Source organism: Ammodytes marinus (genome assembly GCF_949987685.1).
Source record: "Ammodytes marinus genome assembly, chromosome: 13".
NCBI classification, from domain to species: domain Eukaryota; kingdom Metazoa; phylum Chordata; class Actinopteri; order Uranoscopiformes; family Ammodytidae; genus Ammodytes; species Ammodytes marinus.
The window spans coordinates 23,425,648-23,447,707 of record NC_137217.1 but is presented as its reverse complement, the minus strand read 5'-3'; the positions used below and the strand labels follow the sequence as shown (position 1 = coordinate 23,447,707).

Below are 22,060 nucleotides of genomic sequence, written 5' to 3'. Positions count from 1 at the left end.
GTTTGGAAGCTCCTTTGGACCTGAAGTGTTGGCCAAGTATGCAGTCTGCGTCAAACAGCCATACATTTATTGCTCATTGCTTTGTCAAGATTGGTGACATGAAGCAACAGGTCTGCTACAGGATCAGATTGGACTGTCCCACAGGACTAATGTAGGAATTCAGATACAGTCAGTTCATGCAATGGAAAATACACTGCTAACTAGCATTGTAATTTAATTATTAGTTTAATTTTTTATGTGTGTGTTCAGGTACAGTATATGCAGCTATATATTTGGATATTTTTTGATTATTATTCATTATTTTTTAATTAGTATATTCTCTCTCTGTTCATTGCATATGTTTGTGTATTGTTACGTCTTGTGTCTCCTAAAAACGAATAAAGGAGCAAAAGTTTTGAAAGAACAATAAAACTAAAAAGTATTACTTTTAAACTCTGTAGAAATGTTTGCTTAAAGTTACAAAAGAAAAAGTAATCATTAAGCCGATTGGAAATTGTTTTTGTTATATATGTATATCAAATAGTCATTATTATGGCTGCATTAGCATATAGGAAATACTGAGAGATTTCCCCTCTGTATTTTGTTGAGGGACCAGAAGTCAGACGGATTTTACTCTTGAGCAGACTGCCTCTCTGCAATATCTCATTCTGCTTTTGTTGTATTTTTCCATTTCATTGCCAGAAGACCTTCCCTTTCTGAAAAAGGAAGTGAGTCAGACAAAGCCTCATGTGGCCCATTGTGTGAGCTTCTGTGGCGTGCAACAGAAATAAAATAACAACAGTACAGTTAGTTGAATTGCATTGCAGTAACCTCTCATTACAACTGTGACCTGACTTAGAGCCAGGAAGTCTGACAGATTGCAGTCTTCGTCACTGCCTAACAAATCAGTTTGTTTACACCAAGCAGTCTTATGCAGAGGGAACCCTTACCCATTTCCTGCTATTGACTTGGTTTATGAGGGGATATCACTATATGGGTAGCTAACAACTGAGTTAAATGAGCCTTCACATGCCTCAACACTCACACATTCCCTCTGAAAGACTACATCTCCATCTCTTTTGTCATGGAGTGGCCAGTGGGTTTATGTATGAACTTGTGCTTGCGTGCAAATAAGTTCCTCTTGAATAATTGTAGGAGGCATATGGCGTGAAAGTGCACGCCTTGCATACTCCTAATTTGCAATAACAAGCTTACAAAAAGGCTGTTTTTGTGTTTGGCCTAGGGCCCCCTGGGGTGACTGATGTTGGGTGCCAACTCTGGATGGGAAGAAAAGGATGGAAAGAATTGAGGGGGTTGTAACAAGAGGTAAAATCTCTGCAGGGGTGTTTATGGAGGGGTTACTATCAGTCATTGGCTAACTAGCACCTGATAGTGTGCAGGGACTTTCTGTTTTTGTTGCTGACAGCACTCAGAGAGCACAGCCTATAGGAGCAGACGGAGCAGAAGTGCTGAACCGGCAGGATGCTTGTGGTTTTCTTGTTTTGACCCATCCATGACTGATCCTTGCAACAATGGATAGTTTAATGTAGGAGTTTCACTTGTCTGTTAAAGGGTAATTTTTTTTTTTAAATAAACACTGGTTTCTGAAAGGCATGCGATCATAGGGGATAAACACATAGTCAGGCTGTAAGTCATTCTTTCGCTGTACTTGCAATGCCCTTTAACACAGATAGAATGGGTAAACATGTTTTGTTGAGGTCTTTTGGAGAGAAAGAACACCATTAATGAACAAATAGTTGACCTTTGGAAACTTGCCAATGTACTGTACAATCAATTATATGTTACTCCACATGTTCGGTACAATTCAAAATCACATATTGTTAAAAATATATTTTGTAAGATTATCTTATTTCTGATTTCTGAGTCTGCAGGATATGTAGGGAAACACAGTCTCAGGTCTGTTTCAAACCATAAATGTTATGGTATAGACCCCTAGGTCACGGTGACAACCAACCTGAAAATACTAGCATATTGCCATCATCAATCATATAACACCCGTTCTCAAGCTATTCTTGTTTGTGCTCTTCATGAATGTGCATGCCATGTTTTTATAAGAATTACACACACATCAAAGGGATCTTAGGCAGTGACCAGCTCCTTGATTAAAAATGAATTCAGAAAATGTTTTTTTTTGTTGTTGTCTTAATCTATGTTTCTTTATGTGGGAAATATAGTTTACTTTATCTTCCAAAAAAGAAAACACAGCTGCATTTTTGTGCAGCCTGGATCCCAGTGGAGGGGTCAGAGGAGAGGAGACGAGAGGAACAGGGGACAAATGGTGTCCTCTACTGGCCTCTGATATGCACTTCAAAGGAACAATCCTGCTGTGTTTAAGAAGCATTACCATTTCAACTTTTTTTCTCCCCTTGATTGCAAGAGCAAGGGATTTGAGTTTAGGGCAATCATGATCATATTTTTCCCATTAAGGCCAGGACACACCGGTCCGACTACCCGAAAATGGAGACTGCCGATTCAGGCAGCTCCAGTCTTCCCGTCGCGGCCAAAAAAGTGCCAAGAACACACCGAGCGAGTCCAAGCGTGGAGCAAGCCAATAAATCATAATTTAGGGCTCATAGTGAAAACAAAACCCCTATAGTGTATTGAGGTTTCTGTTACTGTAAAGCTGCAGTTTGGTTTCCTAATGGTTGTAAATCCAGTCTGATTTTTTTTTACACTGAGAAAGATCCAAACAACAAGCTTATAGCCTACTATAGATTTTCCTGGCAGTGGTGAATTATTTTAGCCGTTACATAATAAGAAATATACAGCATACCTGGGAAGTTAGTTAGGGTTATGAAATGAAACAAAAAGTACCCTGCTGCAAACAAACATTATTGTTTAATGATACATCTTAACCACTAGACCTCCAGTGTGCACATGTGGACACATGGTTTCCAAACAGCAACTGTGCCTGTATAAATGTCTATTATTGGCATGTCCGAGCAAGTGTGTGTGTGTGTGTGTGTGTGTGTGTGTGTGTGTGTGTGTGTGTGTGTGTGTGTGTGTGTGTGTGTGTGTGTGTGTGTGTGTGTGTGTGTGTGTGTGTGTGTGTGTGTGTGTGTCTGTGTACAAATGCACTGATGCACGCCTTTTATAAGACGAGCGGAGCCAAGATAATGGTAGAAGAAACGGCAGAGCACCGACAGAAAGAGTATCCAAACGGGCACAGCATGTTCCCAAATCCCTGATGGCATCGAGAGATATGGAATCTAGGAACAGAATCTCAACAGGTCTGGACTAGAGTGCATGGTTGAGGGTGGTGGCTGTATGCAGAGGAGAGCCGATGGAGCCACGGGGATGATGTAGAGTACAGGTAGAGAGAGATAGAGAGAGTAACTTTTTTAAAGGTTAGAAATTAATTACTTCTTAAAAACATTAAATTAGGGCCATGGGATAGGTGAGCTCCTGTATCAATTTGTGTGGTGGTCTTTGAAAGGGTGCTCAACACTTCACCGCTTAGATAGATTGAATAGTTATTTGCTCTAGACTTATGTAACAACTGCTACATGTAAGAACATGGTGGGGTTTCAAGATTGAGGGCCTATGGGAGCATGAAATGTTTGAAGTCACTCAGGATGATTATCTCAGTAGATTTGAAGAAAGCCTTCAGGACATTATATTTACGTTGTATTTAATGGCTGTAACGATCACCAGTAGCTTTGTGAAGTATTCACTTGTATACTTAACTGTCCCTCATCTTGATTTACAGATTACCATTTAATGTTCAGAAATAATAGAAAAAACCACAGCGGAAACAGGTCATCTTTTTTCTAGGTTCTTTATTGACTCAGAACTGTTCAGCAAACTGCAGCAACAGCCGCACTTACAACGAGCGGCATTGTGGACATAAGACAAGTGAAACACAAGGGACACTATAGTCAGACTGAAAAAACAGACAGGCAAGCATTTAAACTTTACTCACTGATTGCTGTAATTGCATCAAGCCAAAGCACATTCCATGTCTCCGTGAAGCACATCAACAAGAAATGCAATTAATACAGAATGGGACATAAGTGGTTTGCTATCACATCCGGAAAAAAAAAAATAATAATTCAGTGCATGTATTGAATTGAAATGAAAGACACGTGTTTTTTGGGATGACACAGGCGGAAATCCCTTACTATTTAGGCTCAAATGCAGAATTTACATTTAGAACCAAACAAAAAAGAAGGAAATCTGAGGACAAATACTTGGTGGATATGCAGTTGTGGAGCATTTTAATTCAAAGTAGAAAAAAGCAAAGCATATAACAAATAATTGTCTCCTTGTTTTGTGTGTTAAACGGCTGTTATCGACCATGGATGCTTGTGTTCAGGCATCTATGCAGAAGAAAGAACCAAAACAGACGTGTATCTATCTGTTGATCTGTTCTTCCCCCTTTAACCCTGAACATAATACCCAAAATCAAGATATCATCTGTAACGTTTAAATTCCCCCAACCCATCCCTCCTCTTTTTCAAGGGTCATAAAAAAGTGGGTTCACAAACAGTGGAACAAACAACCATCATCTTACAACCCTCAAAAACAAAACCTCAGTCTTTCTTTTTAAGATTTGGCGGAGTCCTTGACCGCTTCCACGATACCGTCAAACTGCTCGCGGACCTTGGCAGCGTAGGGGGTCAGCAGCTGTGTCAGCTCGTCGAGCTTGCCCTCCAGGGAGGTGCGGATCCCCTGGACGGTGGCTTCAAGCTGTGTCTTGAAGCCCTCGGCCTGGGTCTCCAGCTGCTGGCCCAAACCTGTTACCTGGGTGTTCAGGATGGTGGAGATGTCTCCCAGCTTCTTGGTGGCGGAGTCGCTGGCCTTCTGGACGTAGGGCTCAACCTGTCCCCTCACGGAATCAATGTTCTGGACCGTGCGGGACTGGAGCTCCCCCATATAGGTGGCCACGGTTCTTTAAAAGAAAGTGAAGAAAATAATGAGAAAGTTTAGATGTCATATCAACAAAAGAGAGGAAAGAGGGATACAAAACATCTCCAACTCCACTTACTCTTTGATCTGTTCAGTGTCCTTGTTCAAGCGCTTCCTCAGCTTGTTGGTGTAGGTGGTGATTCGGCCCTGAACATCTCCGCTGTTCTGCTCCACCATGGACTTGAGCTCACCCAGGTACTCGGTGCTGCGCTCCTTGGCATCCAGCATGTCCTTCTGGAGCTTGGTGGTCAGGAGCTGCAGGTCCTCGGTCAGCTTTGCAGTGGAGGTCTCGGTGTAAGGGCTCAGCTTGGTCTGGATGTCATCTCTGTAGGTGGTCAGCTCTGCCATGGTATCAGTGATCAGAGTGCTGGAAGGACGAAGAAAAGAAAAAGATATGAGGACACTTCATTCTGTAAGCAGAGTGCAGGGATGTGATGTTACAGAGAACGTAGGGTTTGGAAGTGAGAGGAACATGCATAAACTAGCGCAGGAAAGTAGTAGCCAAAACCCGCAGCAGAAAGTGTGCATGGAAATGACCACTTCCTACTAAAAAAGGAGGCAAAAGAATGAAAAAACGTTTCACTTACTCAAGCTCCCTGCTGAGCTGAGAGGCCTTGATGTCCTCCACAACTCCATCAGCCTTTGTGTTCATATCAGAGATGATCTGCCAGAAACGGTCCACGGTGTCCTCCCAGGGTTTTGGGGTGGCATCAGCCTGGCGCACAACACGGGCATTGCAGCCTGAAATGGGCACATGGGAAAAGCATGGATACATATACAAACAAGTCAAAGAAATGTTGTCAAATAGGCTAAATAGGTAGTCAGTGCACTTACCAGTGATGACGGCAAGAGCAAGGATCAGAGCTACAGACTTCATGGTTGATGGACAGACAGATACACCTGAGAATGAAAGGGAAGGGTTAAGCAAACGTGCAAAAAGGATGTAGCAGCATTTTATAAAGACTTACAACGCATGCTCAGGTTGTTCTTAGAACATAAAAATGTTCACTGTGAAACATAGAAGTGAATCAAAACAATAACAGCCTACATAACTGAGCATATTTAATAGATCTGCAGACTTAGCATAATGTAGTTCCTATAAAGTAGAATTTAATGCAGAGACAAGGGGTCCCTGTAAGATTCTGTCACTCACCTGAGGGGTTGGGTTGAGCCTTCTCCGTGGCCCCTGAACGGTGACTGAGGGCTTTTATACAGTCCCGGGAGACTGCCGCTGCTGCGCGTTCCACGGGGGAGGAGGAGGGAGGAGTGGTCGCTCGCGCGCGCCCCCGTTGACGTGGAGATGATGGGTTTAGTCCACACATTTTCCCGTTTCCCTCCACGCAGCGCGTCCGAAGTTCTGACAGGTTTGCATCGCCCGAGGAGGCGATTAAGCAATCGGGCTGCAACAAGAATGAAAGGGTAAAAGTTCCATGATGAATCACATGCTTCATGATAGCCTACATATGGTTTCTGTTTTCATGCTTTTGAAACAGCTGACGGAGCTTCAACAACGGTGAACCGTTCATATGTAGTGTAGGCCTACTACCAACCTGGCAGAGGTCGAACATAGACAATGTTGGGGGGATAGGTACTTTACTGTTATATACTATAGAGGTGGCAATATTAGCGATGCACAATGTAAAATACTCAATTACAAGTTAGCCTAAAAGTTGGTGGAGTTGAATATAATGTAAACTAGGCCTACTTAACAAACTGTTGGGTAGCTTGAATATAAAATAGCAATACATCATATGTTATCATCTGGTCATTTGAAAAATACAAATCTGCAAAGTTACTTTGTCAAATAAATATAGTGAGGTGTACAGCAAATGGTTCCTATGAAATAGAAGGGTAATGTACAAACAATGAAAATACTTAAACTCACCTTCAATTTACTTGAGTGAGTGTACTACACTTCACCAGTGATTTTACTTAAACTCAGTAAAAAGCTTTGGCCTTTTCATATTCATCAGTTGGCTGGTATGGTTTAGAATAGCTTGCAGAAGTGTCTGATTTAGTATAGTATACATTTAGATTAGTATAGATTTAGCAACATCTCATCGCAAAACTGTGCCAATTACTGTGGGCTAAAGGGAGATTGGCGCTTTAGTTACTTACAGTCAGTATATTTCGCTTCAAACGTAGTCATTATACTTTGCTTTAGCGTTGCTTTTTAGATAGTGGCATAAATACCCCTTTTCATGTATCAACCTTCTTCCAGGGCTGATTTTTTTGCAGGATTGGTGTTAACTGACCACAACTTTGCAGGTTTGCGGGGTTGCTTTGCAAATGAGTGGACTCATCTGTAATGTCCTCCTGGCACAGGCGTGTAAATTAGCCTTTAACACCTCACTGACCATTGACACCCCACCTATGCATCCCCTACAATTTCCTTTCGCATGAATAAGTTCAATCATCTCCTGCCCACAGACACACAACCCCCGACACACACAGCGTCTTTGTACCACAGTCCCACTCTCATACAGTACTGAAAATGGTGGCTATAGCATGTGTTACTTTTCTGTTCAGAATACGTTTTCTGTGTTGTGTACTGTACTCGCTGTGCTGTTCTGTGCTGCTGCATGACAGGGAGCTATAAAGTAAATTGCCAAAGTGCCTGAGGTACAACTAAGGTGGTACTTACATGATGACTCAGTACAGCAAGTCCACTGTACAGAACAGGGATTACAGGTAAAAAAATAAATAAAGAGAATTACCAACTAGTTTATCTTCTATGAAGACACAGAAAAAAATAAGTCGATTATACAGGAACCACAGAGAAAACAACAAAGAAATCACATCTGTTTTGCCCTCTGTGTTTGTTCCCAGGAATTTCCAGGATTTTGAAATCAGCACAGGAAAGGGGACATCTGATGCAGAATTAAAGTGTTTACCCCAGTTTATTGAGTAAAAAATATTTGTTTATTGGTAGAACATAACTGTTGACGAAATCTATTTCCTTATGATTGTATAACATTTTGATGCTAAACATTCTGTTCACCTCACAATGAACTCTGGACAACACGTTATCGTTATCACAACAAGTTATGATAAAGTTTTTAAAGGATTGTTGTTGCATATGCACAGAATCAAACAGATACTTCCCTGTTAAATAGTTTAAGATGGGGTTAACAAAGCTTGCTGTTTCGTCGCTCACTGAAGGCTCTACCTGCTTCAACATGTAGTCACTTTTTGCCTTGGCCTCCTGTTAAAGAGGCATACATTGAAGATAGGGAAAACAGTGCCCCTTTCATTCTTTAGCAGTTATATTATGTCAAATTAAGTGGTAATAGTACTCAAAACCTGGCCTATTTCAACTGAAACGCCATCATTTTAGAAATCACATCACATTGGTATCAAGTTTAGCTCTGATTCCATCACTGCCCATGTGTAATGACCTTTGCTCTTTAGGACTTGGCCTCTTTGTTGTCAACCCCATTACATTCCTCTGTGTTGTCATTGTTCACAGAAACCCAACTTTACACAGGAACAAAGTTTGAATGGGTTGGCCTGGTCGGATTATTAGCGTGAAAACATGATAAGGTTGGTTTGCGATAACCCAAAGGGGTCAACTATGTGTAAAGTGATCCGGAGACTGTGTCATCGTAATAGTTCAGCTGTCTTCTAATAAATGAAGATGTTGTGTTATCTTGTTGAATTGATAAACAATCAACATGAGTCGATAGCAGTCAGTAGTATTCCGTGCGTGTCACTGCTTCAAGAGGCGTGTCACACACACACATACAGACACACAGAACAACAATGTACAGTATGTGAGCTCGATAACAATGGCAGTCCCTTTCAAACCCCAAAACAACTCAGGATCTGTTATTTAATCTCATCATTCTGCAGAGAACACTGTTACGCAATGACTTTCTTGTTTTTACACATTTATGAGGGGTTTTCTTTTTCCATCTTATTTCCTGTTTGAAGAACATGTTGTAATCCCTTGTAGAAAACGTTCACTTAGATTAGCTACCAGGGAAATATTTTTAAAGTGTGAATATTACATACATCAACTAGATATGTTGTTGTTCATTTTATGCAGAGGAATGGATAACAACGTCAAAATGAATCCGAGTCACAGGCCAGGCCACACAAACCAAAACATCCTTCTGCTGAGCTGCCAGGATAAAGGGAGTGATGGGGAAGTGAAATGGTGAGAATCAAGAGGAAACATGAGGTAATAATACAGTAAAATATCTGACTCAGTCATCTAAAATGACAGCTGCTGTGATGTCTAGCAGTGTGTGAGAGGGCATCTTTACATGGTAGGAACTAAAGTAACCCCAGTCTGATGATGTTGTTCCACTGTAGGCTGGTTTAAAGAACTGTTTTTTTGTAAGCAAGGTTACTGGTGGATTACAAGTTGTTGAAGTGGATGCTCTTGTGGCGTATACTCCATCAGCTGGTTCTGAGTCAGAGTCCTATCAGCTGACGGGGATGTGTGTCGACAGCCAAATGTCAGAGTGGGGCTGCTAAAGTTCAAAGCAACGTCTCTTTGTCATAAAAGGGTCATAGGTTGCAGTAGTTTATGTGTGTGTCAATGAATAAAGGTAACCTAAAGTCAAATCGCTGTCTGCTGTCCATTGCTGTAGGCCTACAATGCTCAGGGTGAGCGAGAGTGTAAACTAGTAGTGTTTTACTTTTAGTTTAAAGTAGTGCTGTCAAACGATTAAAATATTGAATTGCGATTAATCGCATTAATGTCATAGTTAACTTGCGATTAATCGCATTTTCATTTATTCTAGCCTGAATGTCCCTTGATTTCTTTTTGTCCCATTATTTTTTCTCATTTTAATGCTCTTATCACACCCATTCTAATTATGATATTTTAGAATAAAAACACTGAATTACAATGGTGTAATTCAGTGTATTTCTTATAAAATATCATAATTTGAATTCAGTGCAAATAACAATATAGACCCCCCCCCCCAAAAAAAAAAAAAAAAAAAAACACATAAAACAACATAGGGTATATAAAACAAATTAGTATTAAGGCTAAATTAAACTGGTTGTTGTAGGCCTAAATGTTTTGGGAGTCTTTCATCCACGGCTTATTTCAGACTGTGTGGAGTGGACTACTATGCCTGCGTGAAGGTGGTTGCCATGGTGCTGCTGCAGCCGAGCAAAAATTAAGTGAAAATGAATGACTGGCAGCTGCCACCAACATTCATGGAGGTTTTTGGTGCGCGCGCAGGGTTATAAGTAGGACTTTTACAAATGACAGGCTTTCTTTTCTGTTCTTTTCCGCGTAGTCTCAGTCACACATGGAAGACTCTACTAGTGAAGGTCGCGCAGCTGGGCTAGGAAGTGCTAGGTTCCGGTTTCTGCTTCAAAATAAAAGTCAGAATTGACTTGACGTTTTGCCAGTTAAATGATTTTAATGTGAAATTACGCTGTAGGACATGTTCCTTTTGAATTGACAGTAACTTAAATGCGAGCCATGTATAGTTTGTGGTGTTTCAGTTGTTATAACATTATTAGTTGATACAACAGCATGAGAAAAAACCACAACGTTTGCTAGACCATGACGAGCGTTAATGGCGCGATAAAAAAATGTACGCTGTTAAAATGAGTTTGCGTTAACGCCGTTAATAACGCGTTAAACTGACAGCACTAGTTTAAAGACAAAAGTCTTATCTGTCCATGTGCTTTTGTTGTGAAGAGTTAGGCCTATCCAGGCATATAACCTCTCAAAAATTGCAACAGAAACCATTCCAACTGTTTTTGACTCATGAATAATATAAATAACATAGCCTACTAAAAGTCTTAAGGAATCCATGTGGTGGAAAGTTATTTTCTAAGGGTTTTCTTAACCATACCTTTTATGTTAATTTTCGGCTTCCTAAAGTACTGTTTTATGGTAGAGGCGATATGTGCAAAATTGTTATCCTTTTCAGAAAAACTTGAAACTTGGTAGGCCTACACTTATACAGTTTGGGGCCCTGAACATTTTCAGATATTTAGCCATTGCTAAATCGAATCACGGTTGCCATGGCGACCATTTTACTTTCTGCCATAGCCTAATTATGCATTTTTCATAACTCCTGAACAAAACATTATACCACATAACCAGTGATGTCTTCCCCTATGTTTTCATGGTCAGGGATTACTATGATACCACATACCACAACATCAGAAACAGTTAAGGTCAATAGTTAAGGGTGAATCCAATGTTTTTCCGAAAATAAAAGCCCAGTACTATCCGAAAACATCGCTGTGACTTTATAATTGGGGCCTATGTTGCATAAACATTGTGTATCGAGTTTTAATTTTGTTCTCTAACAAAGACATAGCTTAAATGTTTGTAAAATACTATAATAATATAAAAAAAACACAAATATTTGTGAATGCTAAAATGGCACAAATGAACATAAATTGTTGCACTGATAAACATACATTTTAATATGAAAGTATTTTGGTGCACAGAAGTACTACTAATTCAAAGTGCAGCCAGAGCAGTACTAATGCAATGTGAAAGGGGTAAATCAATGCATACCATGAATATGCATTGCCCTCTGACCCCCTCTGGAGTGTGGTAACTTGAGAGGGGATATGCGAAAAGACACATTTCAATGTAGCCTTTTGTAATTGACTAATAAAAAAACTCAACTTAGATCTTCAGATCGACTTTTACGTTTCTTTAATAGTTGTATGAAGCATTGGAGCAAGTTCTCAAACATACTCTGGTTTCCTCATCATCTTCCTCATCATCACCTCCAACCTGAGATGATTTTGCACCCCCAGATCCTTTGCCGGTACCACATGCAACAGAGCACTCAATGGCATGCCTCTTGCATGTGCACTTTCGGTTGTTACAGTCCGTCTTGCATGTGCTTCGGTGACCCATAAGAGTATCTGTGGAGGTGTTGGTAGTACAGTTTTGATATGGACAAGCACCCCACAATCCCTATTTGTGAAGCAAGAGTTTGTTTATCTATTGTTCCCTTCCACTGCTGGACCTTGTAGTACAAACGCTGACTGTGATACTTTGCTCCTGCTGATGTAGGTGGCGGACCCAGTAGCTATACTCTACATGAGAAGGTTATAGAGGCCAGCTTCTCACAAAAGAGCTTAAAAACAAACTGGTTTCTAATTTCTGGAGGGGAGCTCCTTTCCTATTGAGCACAGCGTTTGTTGTGTGGCAAACTCCACTGCTTTCTGTTCTATGAGCCAATCAGCATCACTTGTGGCATGGTACGTCTGACAGTTCCTTTTCTGTTGGTGACCACTGAGCATGTTGATGAACAGCTACTTGTTTATTTTATTGGAAAGGAACTTGTTTTTCTTCAAGGTAACCAGCATGTTCTCACCTATGACGTCGGCTGCTTTGTCTTTGTATGTATATCAACGTGTCCAGGCGATGCGCATAACAAGTGCTCCATCATCCAGCAATTATGTGTCGCTTGAAAAGTAGGTGAAGATCCACCTGCACTGCTTCACAATCGATCTTCACTGAGGATCTTTGTACTGATGGTGATCACCCGACCCCTCTTCTTGAATGTTTTCTCAGCAGTAGTTTGTCCATCCATGCTAACCAAAATGGTGTTTCTGATGGCTTTTGCCCTATCAACATTCAAAGAAAGGTGCGAGACCACTGCACAAGCTTGGATCCAAGCAGTAATTGTGTCTTTCTAATATTTATTTTCTTCATTAGATTTGGAGAGACATAGTTACAATGGGAGAAAGAGGGTAAGACATGCAGATAACTTAACCAGGCTGGATTTGAACCCGGGTCCTCTGCGGGATAACCACTGTGCCATGAGCACCCCCTGTAATTGTGTCTTTCTTGGAGATAGTTCAGAACTGTGTGCGTTGTTAACTTCAGCACAAACTGGCATGGAGAGAAGCCATGTCAGATGTTGCAGCCATGTCATACCTGGCAATCTTGTGATGCCACAACTGGTTTTCATACTGTCATTAGAACCTGCTCAAGATCCATGGACATGCCAGCCAATAGGCTATCACTCCACATGGAATCCCTCTACAGATCTCTGGTTAATATCTGGATGGTGCTAATGGACCTTGCACATCCTCTGCACATACTGTAGATGTGAGCTAATTTTGTGTAGAGATTATGCCCTGATACTGCCAGGAAAGGAAGCATTTCTGATATTGTTTCAAGGTGAATATGTCTACCAATGGATTTTAAGGATTCAGTTTTGCATTTGAGAAGTCATCTTATTCTGGAATCAGAATGGCAAGCCTTCTCTGCAGACATCCCTCCATGAGCTTTGCATAGATTGCAGCAACGTCATTGACACCAGAGTTTTATAACCGATCTCCAGCAGATATCATCTGCTGATGACATCTCTTCATCAGAGTATTTTGGATCTCCTTGCAGCTAATGTCATGAGTCACAACAAGTGCATCAGGCAGAATCAGGCAATTAAGGACTCTTTCAATGCAAAGCCCATCCAAACGTTTTCCCTGTCATAATGTGCACAACGGCTGCATAGAAAATCTCCATCACTTCCTCTTCCCAGCATCAACCATAACATGCCCAATGGACCCCAACAACTAATATCAGTGTGGAAGACCCCAAGTCACTAACCTCTGGCTCAGCTGCTTTCATAAGAAATGCCTTCCACCAGTGGTTGATAAAATGTGATGATTGGGGTGGAATTGGGGAACTTACATGCGGAGTAGATGCATGTAGGGTCACTGCGTCTCATATCAACCAATGGGGTAAACACAAAGGATGTTTTCCCCGGGTGATTGCCATGCCGTGCAAATTCCTAGACCATACTGGCCTTTGTGACCCTGTTTCCACCTGGCATTAATATGTGGTTCTGAGGAATCCGATCGTTATATGTAAATGTGATATGCTTGTTCACACCTGGCCTTAACAATGCGTCTTCTATGCGCGTTTGCGATCCGGATTCGAATTCCCCGCGCTATATGGAAATCAGCTCGTACATCATTTCCGCTTATACTGTTGTTTTTAAGCGGCGGGGGCAGCAGTGCCCCGCCCTTGCCTAGTCTGCCGGAAATAAAAGAAGAAGAAGAAGTGTTGACCATCCACGACCATAGACATTATAAATTCCTTTATAATGTCTATGGTCACCTCGGCAAGAGTCTTGTGTTTTGGCGAAAATGTGAGCACAGCACTGTTTATTGTGTGGTGTTTTCCTCGTCAATAAATTAATCACTTGGTTACACTGTGTCCCACTGCGTAGCTGCCGCAGCCAGCACTGTTCGCTCACTGTCTCTATTATGAGTTGCACCGAGCCGTCTCTGTGTGTTTACGCCATAGTAGTAAATACACGCTCACAACAACACGGGGGGAATAAATAAAAAAGCGGCTGGTTTGACCGAGCAAAAACGAGAGACCGCTGGCTTGACCACAGTTGGTCGAAAGAATCATTTCCGCCGTGTGTAGTCACGTCGGCTAGAGTGAAGAGAGTCAGTGTGTTTTGGCGAAAATGTGAGCGCGGCACTGTTTATTGTGGTGTTTTTCCTCGTCATTAAATGAATCAGTTGGCTACACTGTGTCCCACTGCTACGATGTCACGAAGCTGCCGCAGCCAGCGCTGTTCGCTCACTGTCTCTATCAGTTGCACCGAGCCGTCTCTGTGCTCTCAACAACACGGGGGGAATAAATAAAGAAGCGGCTGGTTTGACCATGCAAAAACAAGAGACCGCTGGCTTGACCACAGTTGTTCCACACATAGACATTATAAAGGATCCTTTATAATGTCTATGTGTTTACCTGCAACGGTGCGCTTTTATGACGTGAATTGTCGCGTGAATGAGTACGAGTTTCCGCCCAGTCACTCGCCGCAGTTGAGTGGGCGGGGCCTAATGTGTATGAGATACACATACGTGTTTCCACTGTTAATGGGTATGTGGATATGTGGTCTCAAACCACCTCCGAATGTGGATAATTTCAATGCGCATTCAATGCGCATTGAGCGTGTTTCCACCTGTAGTTAGCGCGATCGGATCCTAAAAACCACATATTAATGCCAGGTGGAAACAGGGTCTGTGAGACAAACAGGATGGCAGTTTTACATATGAGTTTCAGGTCTGCTGTCAGGTCATATGATTCTGATCTCTCTCTCTAACTAATAAAGGCAACGTTTCATAAATGTATGGCAAGAAAATTAAATCAAATGAATATTATGACTTCATAGTTAATCATTTATTTGCACATGCATTGTACCATATCTCTTGTTAAACAAAGTTGTCGGTTGATTTGGACAGTAATGAACGATTTGTGTGGATATCAGAAAATAATGTATGTATAAATAAAAAAAAATTTAACATTGGATTCATTGGATTTCCCTTAACTATTGACCTTAACTGTTTCTGGTGTTGTATGTGTTATCATAGTAGTCCCTGACCATGAACACATAGGGGTAGACATCACTAGTTATGTGGTATTATGTTTTGTTCAGGAGTTATGATGAAAAATGCATAATTAGGCTATGGCGGAAAGTAAAATGGTCGCCATGGCAACCGTGATTCGATTTTGCAATGGCTTTATATCTGAAAATGTTCAGGGCCCCAAACTGTATAAGTGTACCAAGTTTCAAGTTTTTCTGAAAAGGATAACAATTTTGCACATATCCCCTCTACCATAAGTACTTTAGGAAGCCGAAAATTGACATAAAGAAAACCCGTAGAAAATAACTTTCCACCACTTGGATTCCTTAAGACTTTTAGTATGTTATTTATTACATATGCATGAGTCAAAAACAGCTTAAATCAGGCCCGGTTCTAGACAGTTAGATTAGGGTCTGCGTCTGCTTTTTGGCACATTTACTGTGAATTGTGTACAACACAATATGCAAATACACGTTGAGTGTTGCTGTGTGGGAGATTTGATTCTTGCATGTTTTTTTTCCCAAAATGTTTATGAATAACATATAATATACATTATATACAACATAGTGTATCTTTTTTTTAATCGCAGTATTAACTGTAGGCAGCCTGAGCTGATTGAAGAGAAAGCTTTGGGACTGGGCAACCTGGATGGTGGTAGTCCAGAGCTATATACTATACACACTATATATCTATATAGTCTTTCCACTATTGGCTCCGATGTCCAGCTGGGTGAAAATAGTAGCCAGCCGAGGTCACAACCCTGCTAGGGGGGTCCGGGGTTATGCCCCCCGGGAGATTTTTTTTAACTATTTAGGCTGAAATAGGCTATAGACTATACACAGTGCATGGGCAACTGAGGGCAGCCCCATTTTCAAATATTTTTAAATAAACTCAAAACACACTGTGCATGCCATGGACTTGAACGTGACGCGATCAGTTAACCTCGGATTACCTCCAAGATGAACTGATTCAATTATTAAGCTATTAACTATCTACCAAAACATTGTATTCCTTTTATTGTATGATAATTTACATTTATGTAATATGATGTTGATATCAAACACACAAACTAAAAAAAAATGTAAATAAAAAAAAAATTGGGGGGGGGGCCCTGGCAGTCGGGACCCTAAGCAACCGCTCATTTCGCTTATGCCTCGGGCCGGCTCTGCTGACCAGTGACCACAACAAGCGGGGTTTTTTTTTTTTTGATTGGGTGGGCACAGCCCACATTTGGGTGGGCACGGCCCACCCTGGCCCCTGGCTACCGCCGGCCCTGGCTTAAATGGTTTCTGTTGCAATTTTTGAGAGGTCCACCCATATTTTCTCACAAAATGCCTGTACTAATTCTCATGCACTTGTGTTAAAATGAAGCTATACCACCAGGACTTTGGTTAGCAAAGGTTAGCACATTGACTGAAAGTGGCGTGTAATTGATAGCTTTGCTAAATCCAAAGTAAAACATTTCTTAAAAGTAATACACCCAACAGCACCTTTGAAGCTCACTAAGTAGATAGTCCTCAGTAAAATAACATGTGTTTTTACACTCATGCGTGGATACAGAGTAGGGATTATTATGACCTGACAGAGTTAGTGATGTATTCAAAAGCATGTTAAATCCTTTCAAAAGTCAGTGTTAACAAATCATCTTCCCTACATTTATAAATATATTTGAATATTATAAGACAATTTATCAGTTGCATTATAAAACACAAACCTGCATCTCTTGCATTGAGCACACACCACAACATTGCAGAGCAGTGTGAGAAGCAATTTAAGTCTATTCAAATTAAAACACATTTTGCAGCTGTTGTAGAAATGTATGCTCATGAAGGAGTGTATGTCCTAAATTAAAAGAATGTTTGAATTCATGCACTGCCATGGTTGTCAACCTGAGAGGCCTCAGAGTCATTCAGACTTGGCATGTTTGGTGTGAGGACATTGGTGCCCGAAAGGAAAAAGATAAGATCGGACCAAAGATATTTCACACTCCCCCGATAGTTACCGATGAGATAGGTTCATGACCAAGAGTTACACACATTGTTGTCCTCGTCTGCGGTGGTGGGATTATAAGTGATTGTATATTACCAAGGTGAGCGAATGTCATGTTGCTCATATTTTTTAAAGTACTGTGTCCATTTTAAAAGCTGTACCAAGATCTTCTCTTTGTGTTGTAATACACTTACATTTGTTGAAACTTACATTTGATCACAGAGGATTTCCATTTTTATTTTGTAATTTCTCTGTCCCTTCTGATTGTCCAGTTTTCAAAATACCATCTCCTCTTTTATTTTTTTATACTTTGTCATTAATTTTTAAAAACTTCATATACACCTGAATCATAATTTTTAAACAGAGGTAGGGATAATAGTATACACTCTTACCATAAAGACACAATTATTGTAGTAAGATAGTAAAAAACATGACGGGTTTGAAGATAATCAAAGAATCAGATATAATAAAAAAAAATAGAGCCATGTATGTACTTGGAGGGTTAATGGTAAAGTGTGACAGCTGGGGGGCAGAACAGAGGAATGTTGTTTGCCACTGGGTAAGGCAGTGTGGGGGCAATCTGAGGGATGCAGGCACAAAAGGAAAACTGAAAAACAAGGTGGAAGCAGGATGTGTTTTTGAACTTCCAGACTTGCAGAGACAAACCTGGACGTGCCCAGTCCAAGAACCAAAACCCAATCTGATGGGGGCGAAGCAAGGACGGGGGCGATACTTTGCAACCAAACACTTAGCAAACAAGAGGGGCTTTATTCCCCACAGGTGTGGAGTTGTTTGTGGAGTTAATGCAGAACGTTTTTTTTTTTTTTTACTTTTTATAACTGTCAAAATGTAACTCCCTCTTTGGAGATGACTGTTACATGTTACCCCTATGTACACCTAAATATACAGTATATGATGAGGTTACTCCAAATGTTCTCCAGGTGGCACCAAATCTTTTCAAAGATTCTTGTTGCTTCGAGTAAAGTGTAACAACAAATGTTGAGAGTGTTTTTTGTTTTGTTTTTATGTGTGGGACATAGAACCACATTGAAGAACATGTTTTCCCTGGCTACATCTGGGTAATAATGTGGGTAATTGTTTTTTCATGAATTTCTTTTTATAGAATTATATTTTTCTTTGTTATATGTATACATTGTTTAAAAAAACATAGACAGACTCTGAGGTTTATGTTTGGCTGTTACTTTATTTCCATGATATAGGAAGAGAACACAGTTTGTGGTCGTAGAACAACATTCAAATTTTCATCTATTCATTTAATAAAGTAAGTATACCTACATAAATACATCTTTAATTCACAAATTGGTGGTGGCATGTTGTGATCAGAAAAGTGTGTGTCTTTGTTCTTTCAAATAAGTTAATTTCCGTTAAACGTGAGTTTGTTAGTTGACTTAGTTGGCGTTGGTATATTTCTCAAAGAGGTCTGTGAGACGGGCCTGGAGATCCTGGGCAAGGGGGTCCAGCTTTTCCTTCAGGTCTTCAACGTAGGGAGTGGCAATCTCTTTCACCTGCTGGGCTCTCTGGGTCAGCTCAGCCTGGACCTTGGGGGCCACATTAACCTGGAAGTCTTGCAGGTGCTGGTCCACCTTGGTCTTCAGGTCTTCAGTGTAAGGCCCCAGCTGGGCCTGCAGATCCATAATGCTCTGGTCCAGCTTGGCCTTCAGCTCCTCGCTCCTCTGGATCAGGGTGCTCCTCAGGGCCTCAGAATCCAGGTTCTCTGCGTAGGGGGCCAGCTCCTGTTTGAGCAGCTCAACTTTCTCCTGGACCTGGGCCTTGAGTTGCTCTGTGTAGGGCTCCAGCTTGTCCTTGACGATGCTCAGCTCCTGGTTCAAACGCTCTCTCAGCACGTCAGCCTCTACTGTGGCTTTGTTGATCATGTCCTGGACATCGGTGGGAAGCTGCTCCTGGAGGGTGACTGCATAGTTGGTGGCCATTTCGGCACCGTCTGTCAGACGCCCACTAGACAAGAGAATGAACAATGAGATTACTTATTTATTTTGTTCCATCCTGATGTAGTTAGGAGAAAATGCACGTCAGATACCACAATCAATTATTTTACCCCATTAGCATGTCACCAATGGTCACAATGATATTGACTTACTTGATATCCTGTCCAAACTGTGATTTCTTGATCATCTGGAGTGTGTCATCAGCTGTCTGGGTGGCCTTGGCAACATAGTCCCAGAATGCATCAGTCATTACATCCAGCTGTGGCTTGGGTGCATCAGCATAGAAGAGGTTGGCTTGACAACCTGTTGGATAGACACAAAAACACTTTAAAGAACTGTTCAGCCATAAACGACAGCCTGATTTGAGATATTAAGACATTTACACTAGTGCATTTTTACCCTCTATAGACTTGTAGTTATTTATTTTGAAAATACTACCACTCCAAAAAAGAAAAATTATGTTTTGCCATCATACTCACCACTGAAAACGGCGAGGACGAGCACAGCAAGGACCTTCATGGCTGTTATACCTTATTACAAGGACACACAAGACTGGTCAGCACAGACTGTTCACAGAGAAGTATTTCTGATATAAAAAGTTTGGCTTCAAGGCTGAGCCAGTTCGTCATCATCTTACCTGAGTTTGCGAGTGTGGCTGCAAGTGGACTTGGCAGTGCTTGTGCTCAACATGTGAAATTGAACAGCTTATATACCAAGGCAGAAGGTAATGAAACCAAAGTCCAGACACCAGTGCCTTGCTGTCACCTCACCTCACCCTTTTATCCTCACTTACACCCTTATCCACAGAATCCACGCATTGCAAATACACAAGCCGATAATGTTACACCAATGCACATACATAAATATCCCAGTTCATCTGGCAGATAACAATACCTTTGATTTGAAACCTTGATTATTGCTGTCTTCCTGTATGTCCTGAATTGATATGACTACCTACACATATGCATGTGTGAGAACTCCATACGTTTAACCTTAAATGACCCCTGTCCTCAAAGGCTAGTCTGTAATAACTTAGATGTTAGCCTTTCCTCGCCACAGATAACTCTCTGAGACAGACAAATCATCTGTCCTGAATTTTGTTGATGCCTGGCTTTTGATTAGATATACAGCCGTGATATACAGTTTAATTGCCATTATTAGCTTGACGTGTGGCCAACTAACGTCAGAGTTACTCATGGTTTCTGGTTTCCGTGTCTAGCCAATGATAAAAAAATCCCTATGTGTCATTTTGGCCAAAGGTTAGTGGACTCAGTCACAGTCAACTTCTGAAGGACAAAGTAGCTGCTGTTTGGCACCAGAACTAAACTGTTCACACTTCCTTCAAACCACTTTTAACATGAAGCTCCTTTGCGTAGCCTTCATTTCATTACACACACACACATACAATCTATTCCATTTATTTTAAAATAGCTAATTTAGGCTAGATGCATTTTCTGAACAATCCCATATCCATATTACGAAATATTTTCCGTAACTTTCCATCCTTGTAAAGATCACTGAGAGTGAAATAAGAATGAGCTACATATGAGATACTTTTCAGATGTTTGTCATAATCTTTTTTGAGAAGGGGTAACTAACAACCAATTGAGTTTACAATGGTGCCTTGCATATACAGAACATAAACAAGGACATTTCTTCAATGAAGGGGAGTAAACTCTGCTATGAAAGAAGAAACCAATTTAAACGCAGAAAATCAAATACATTCACAGGTACAAAAAAAAACATCAAGAAATACAGATGCAATAATCAAATAAAATATAATCAACAAATGCTTTTCCTCTGGCAAACAATGAGCCTAGCTTAACCTAGATCTAGTTTTAGAGATTATTATGTCGGCATTTGTAACTTGAACTGTTTCACTGGAATGAAATAAATTAAGTCAAACCTCCAACAAAAGACCCTGATAAAAAAATGGTCTTATTCGCTGTCAGGATGTCCAGATTGTGGACAGTTTATTCAAAAGTCAGATTATTGTCTTAATGTTTCCGCTATTTGCACTTGTTAAGACTAATATAAGAGTTATTACCTTTTTAAAACCACAATTTACAGTAGGGGAGAACGGGGTAATTTGTCACACGGGTAGGTTGTCACAATCGTTATATCTCAGAACCAGAAGGCGCTGTCTGTTAAATTTTGGTATGTAAATATCCACAACTGGGATCAGAGGTCACCTACATAGTCTTCCTTGGAGTTAGACTGCTGCATTTGAGGTGAGAGGACTGTTAGTGTTTTTCATGTCAAATTGAAAATATTTAGCTCCTCAGTATTTTTCTTCTAGGCTTTTACACAATGGGGTTATAACAAAACACTTGTTACCCTAAAAAAGTGTGAAGGGTAAGCTATAGTTTAGATTGTTTTTAGCAAGCTAATTTGTTGTCAGATGGTTGTTGGCCTTGATGCTAGCAATAAATTCCAGTTGGGGTTGGTCGTCACATTTTTTGGGGGGTTGGTTGTCACATGTTATCCAAAATCAAAACGACCCAGTGCATCCCAAACTAGACCAGTTGCCAAGGCTACTGCACCCCAGTGCACTCCACCCCAGCTGGGGAAGAAGAAACAGAAGAGAAAGAGACAGGAGGAGGAATCTTCATCAGATGAAGAGGATAGTTTGTGTTTGGTTTGTATGGAAACGTTCTCCAGCACCCGTTCAGGGGAGGTAAGGGAGAAGTGTTGTATGTGCAACCAGTGGGCACACAATCTCTGCTTAGTTAGAGTGAGCAGACCCTACATTTGCCATCATTGTAACTCAGATAGTGAATGTGTGTATCCTAGTTGAGTAGGCTATTATTGTTAGACCTATTTGTTTTGTTCTTTATGTTGTTACATACAGTAGGTTGGTCTTA

At 40.8% G+C, this 22,060-nt stretch overlaps 2 protein-coding genes across 2 annotated transcripts; both read right to left on the bottom strand.

Moving 5' to 3' along the window:
* Positions 1-3,762: 3,762 nt before the first annotated feature.
* apoeb (apolipoprotein Eb) lies at positions 3,763-6,236 on the bottom strand. Its single transcript, XM_080040029.1, has 5 exons — positions 6,062-6,236; positions 5,743-5,808; positions 5,496-5,649; positions 4,988-5,275; positions 3,763-4,891 (listed from the first exon to the last, which is right to left on the bottom strand). Exons 1-5 carry the CDS (start codon positions 6,228-6,230, stop codon positions 4,546-4,548), a joined length of 1,023 nt encoding a protein of 340 aa, XP_079896155.1. The 5' UTR covers positions 6,231-6,236; the 3' UTR covers positions 3,763-4,545.
* A 12,402-nt stretch (positions 6,237-18,638) lies between these two features.
* Positions 18,639-19,715, bottom strand: LOC307259676 (uncharacterized protein; the record flags this gene model as incomplete). Its single annotated transcript, XM_080039620.1, has 3 exons — positions 18,639-19,206; positions 19,349-19,499; positions 19,676-19,715. 3 exons carry the CDS (start codon positions 19,713-19,715, stop codon positions 18,639-18,641), a joined length of 759 nt encoding a protein of 252 aa, XP_079895746.1.
* Positions 19,716-22,060: the final 2,345 nt, after the last annotated feature.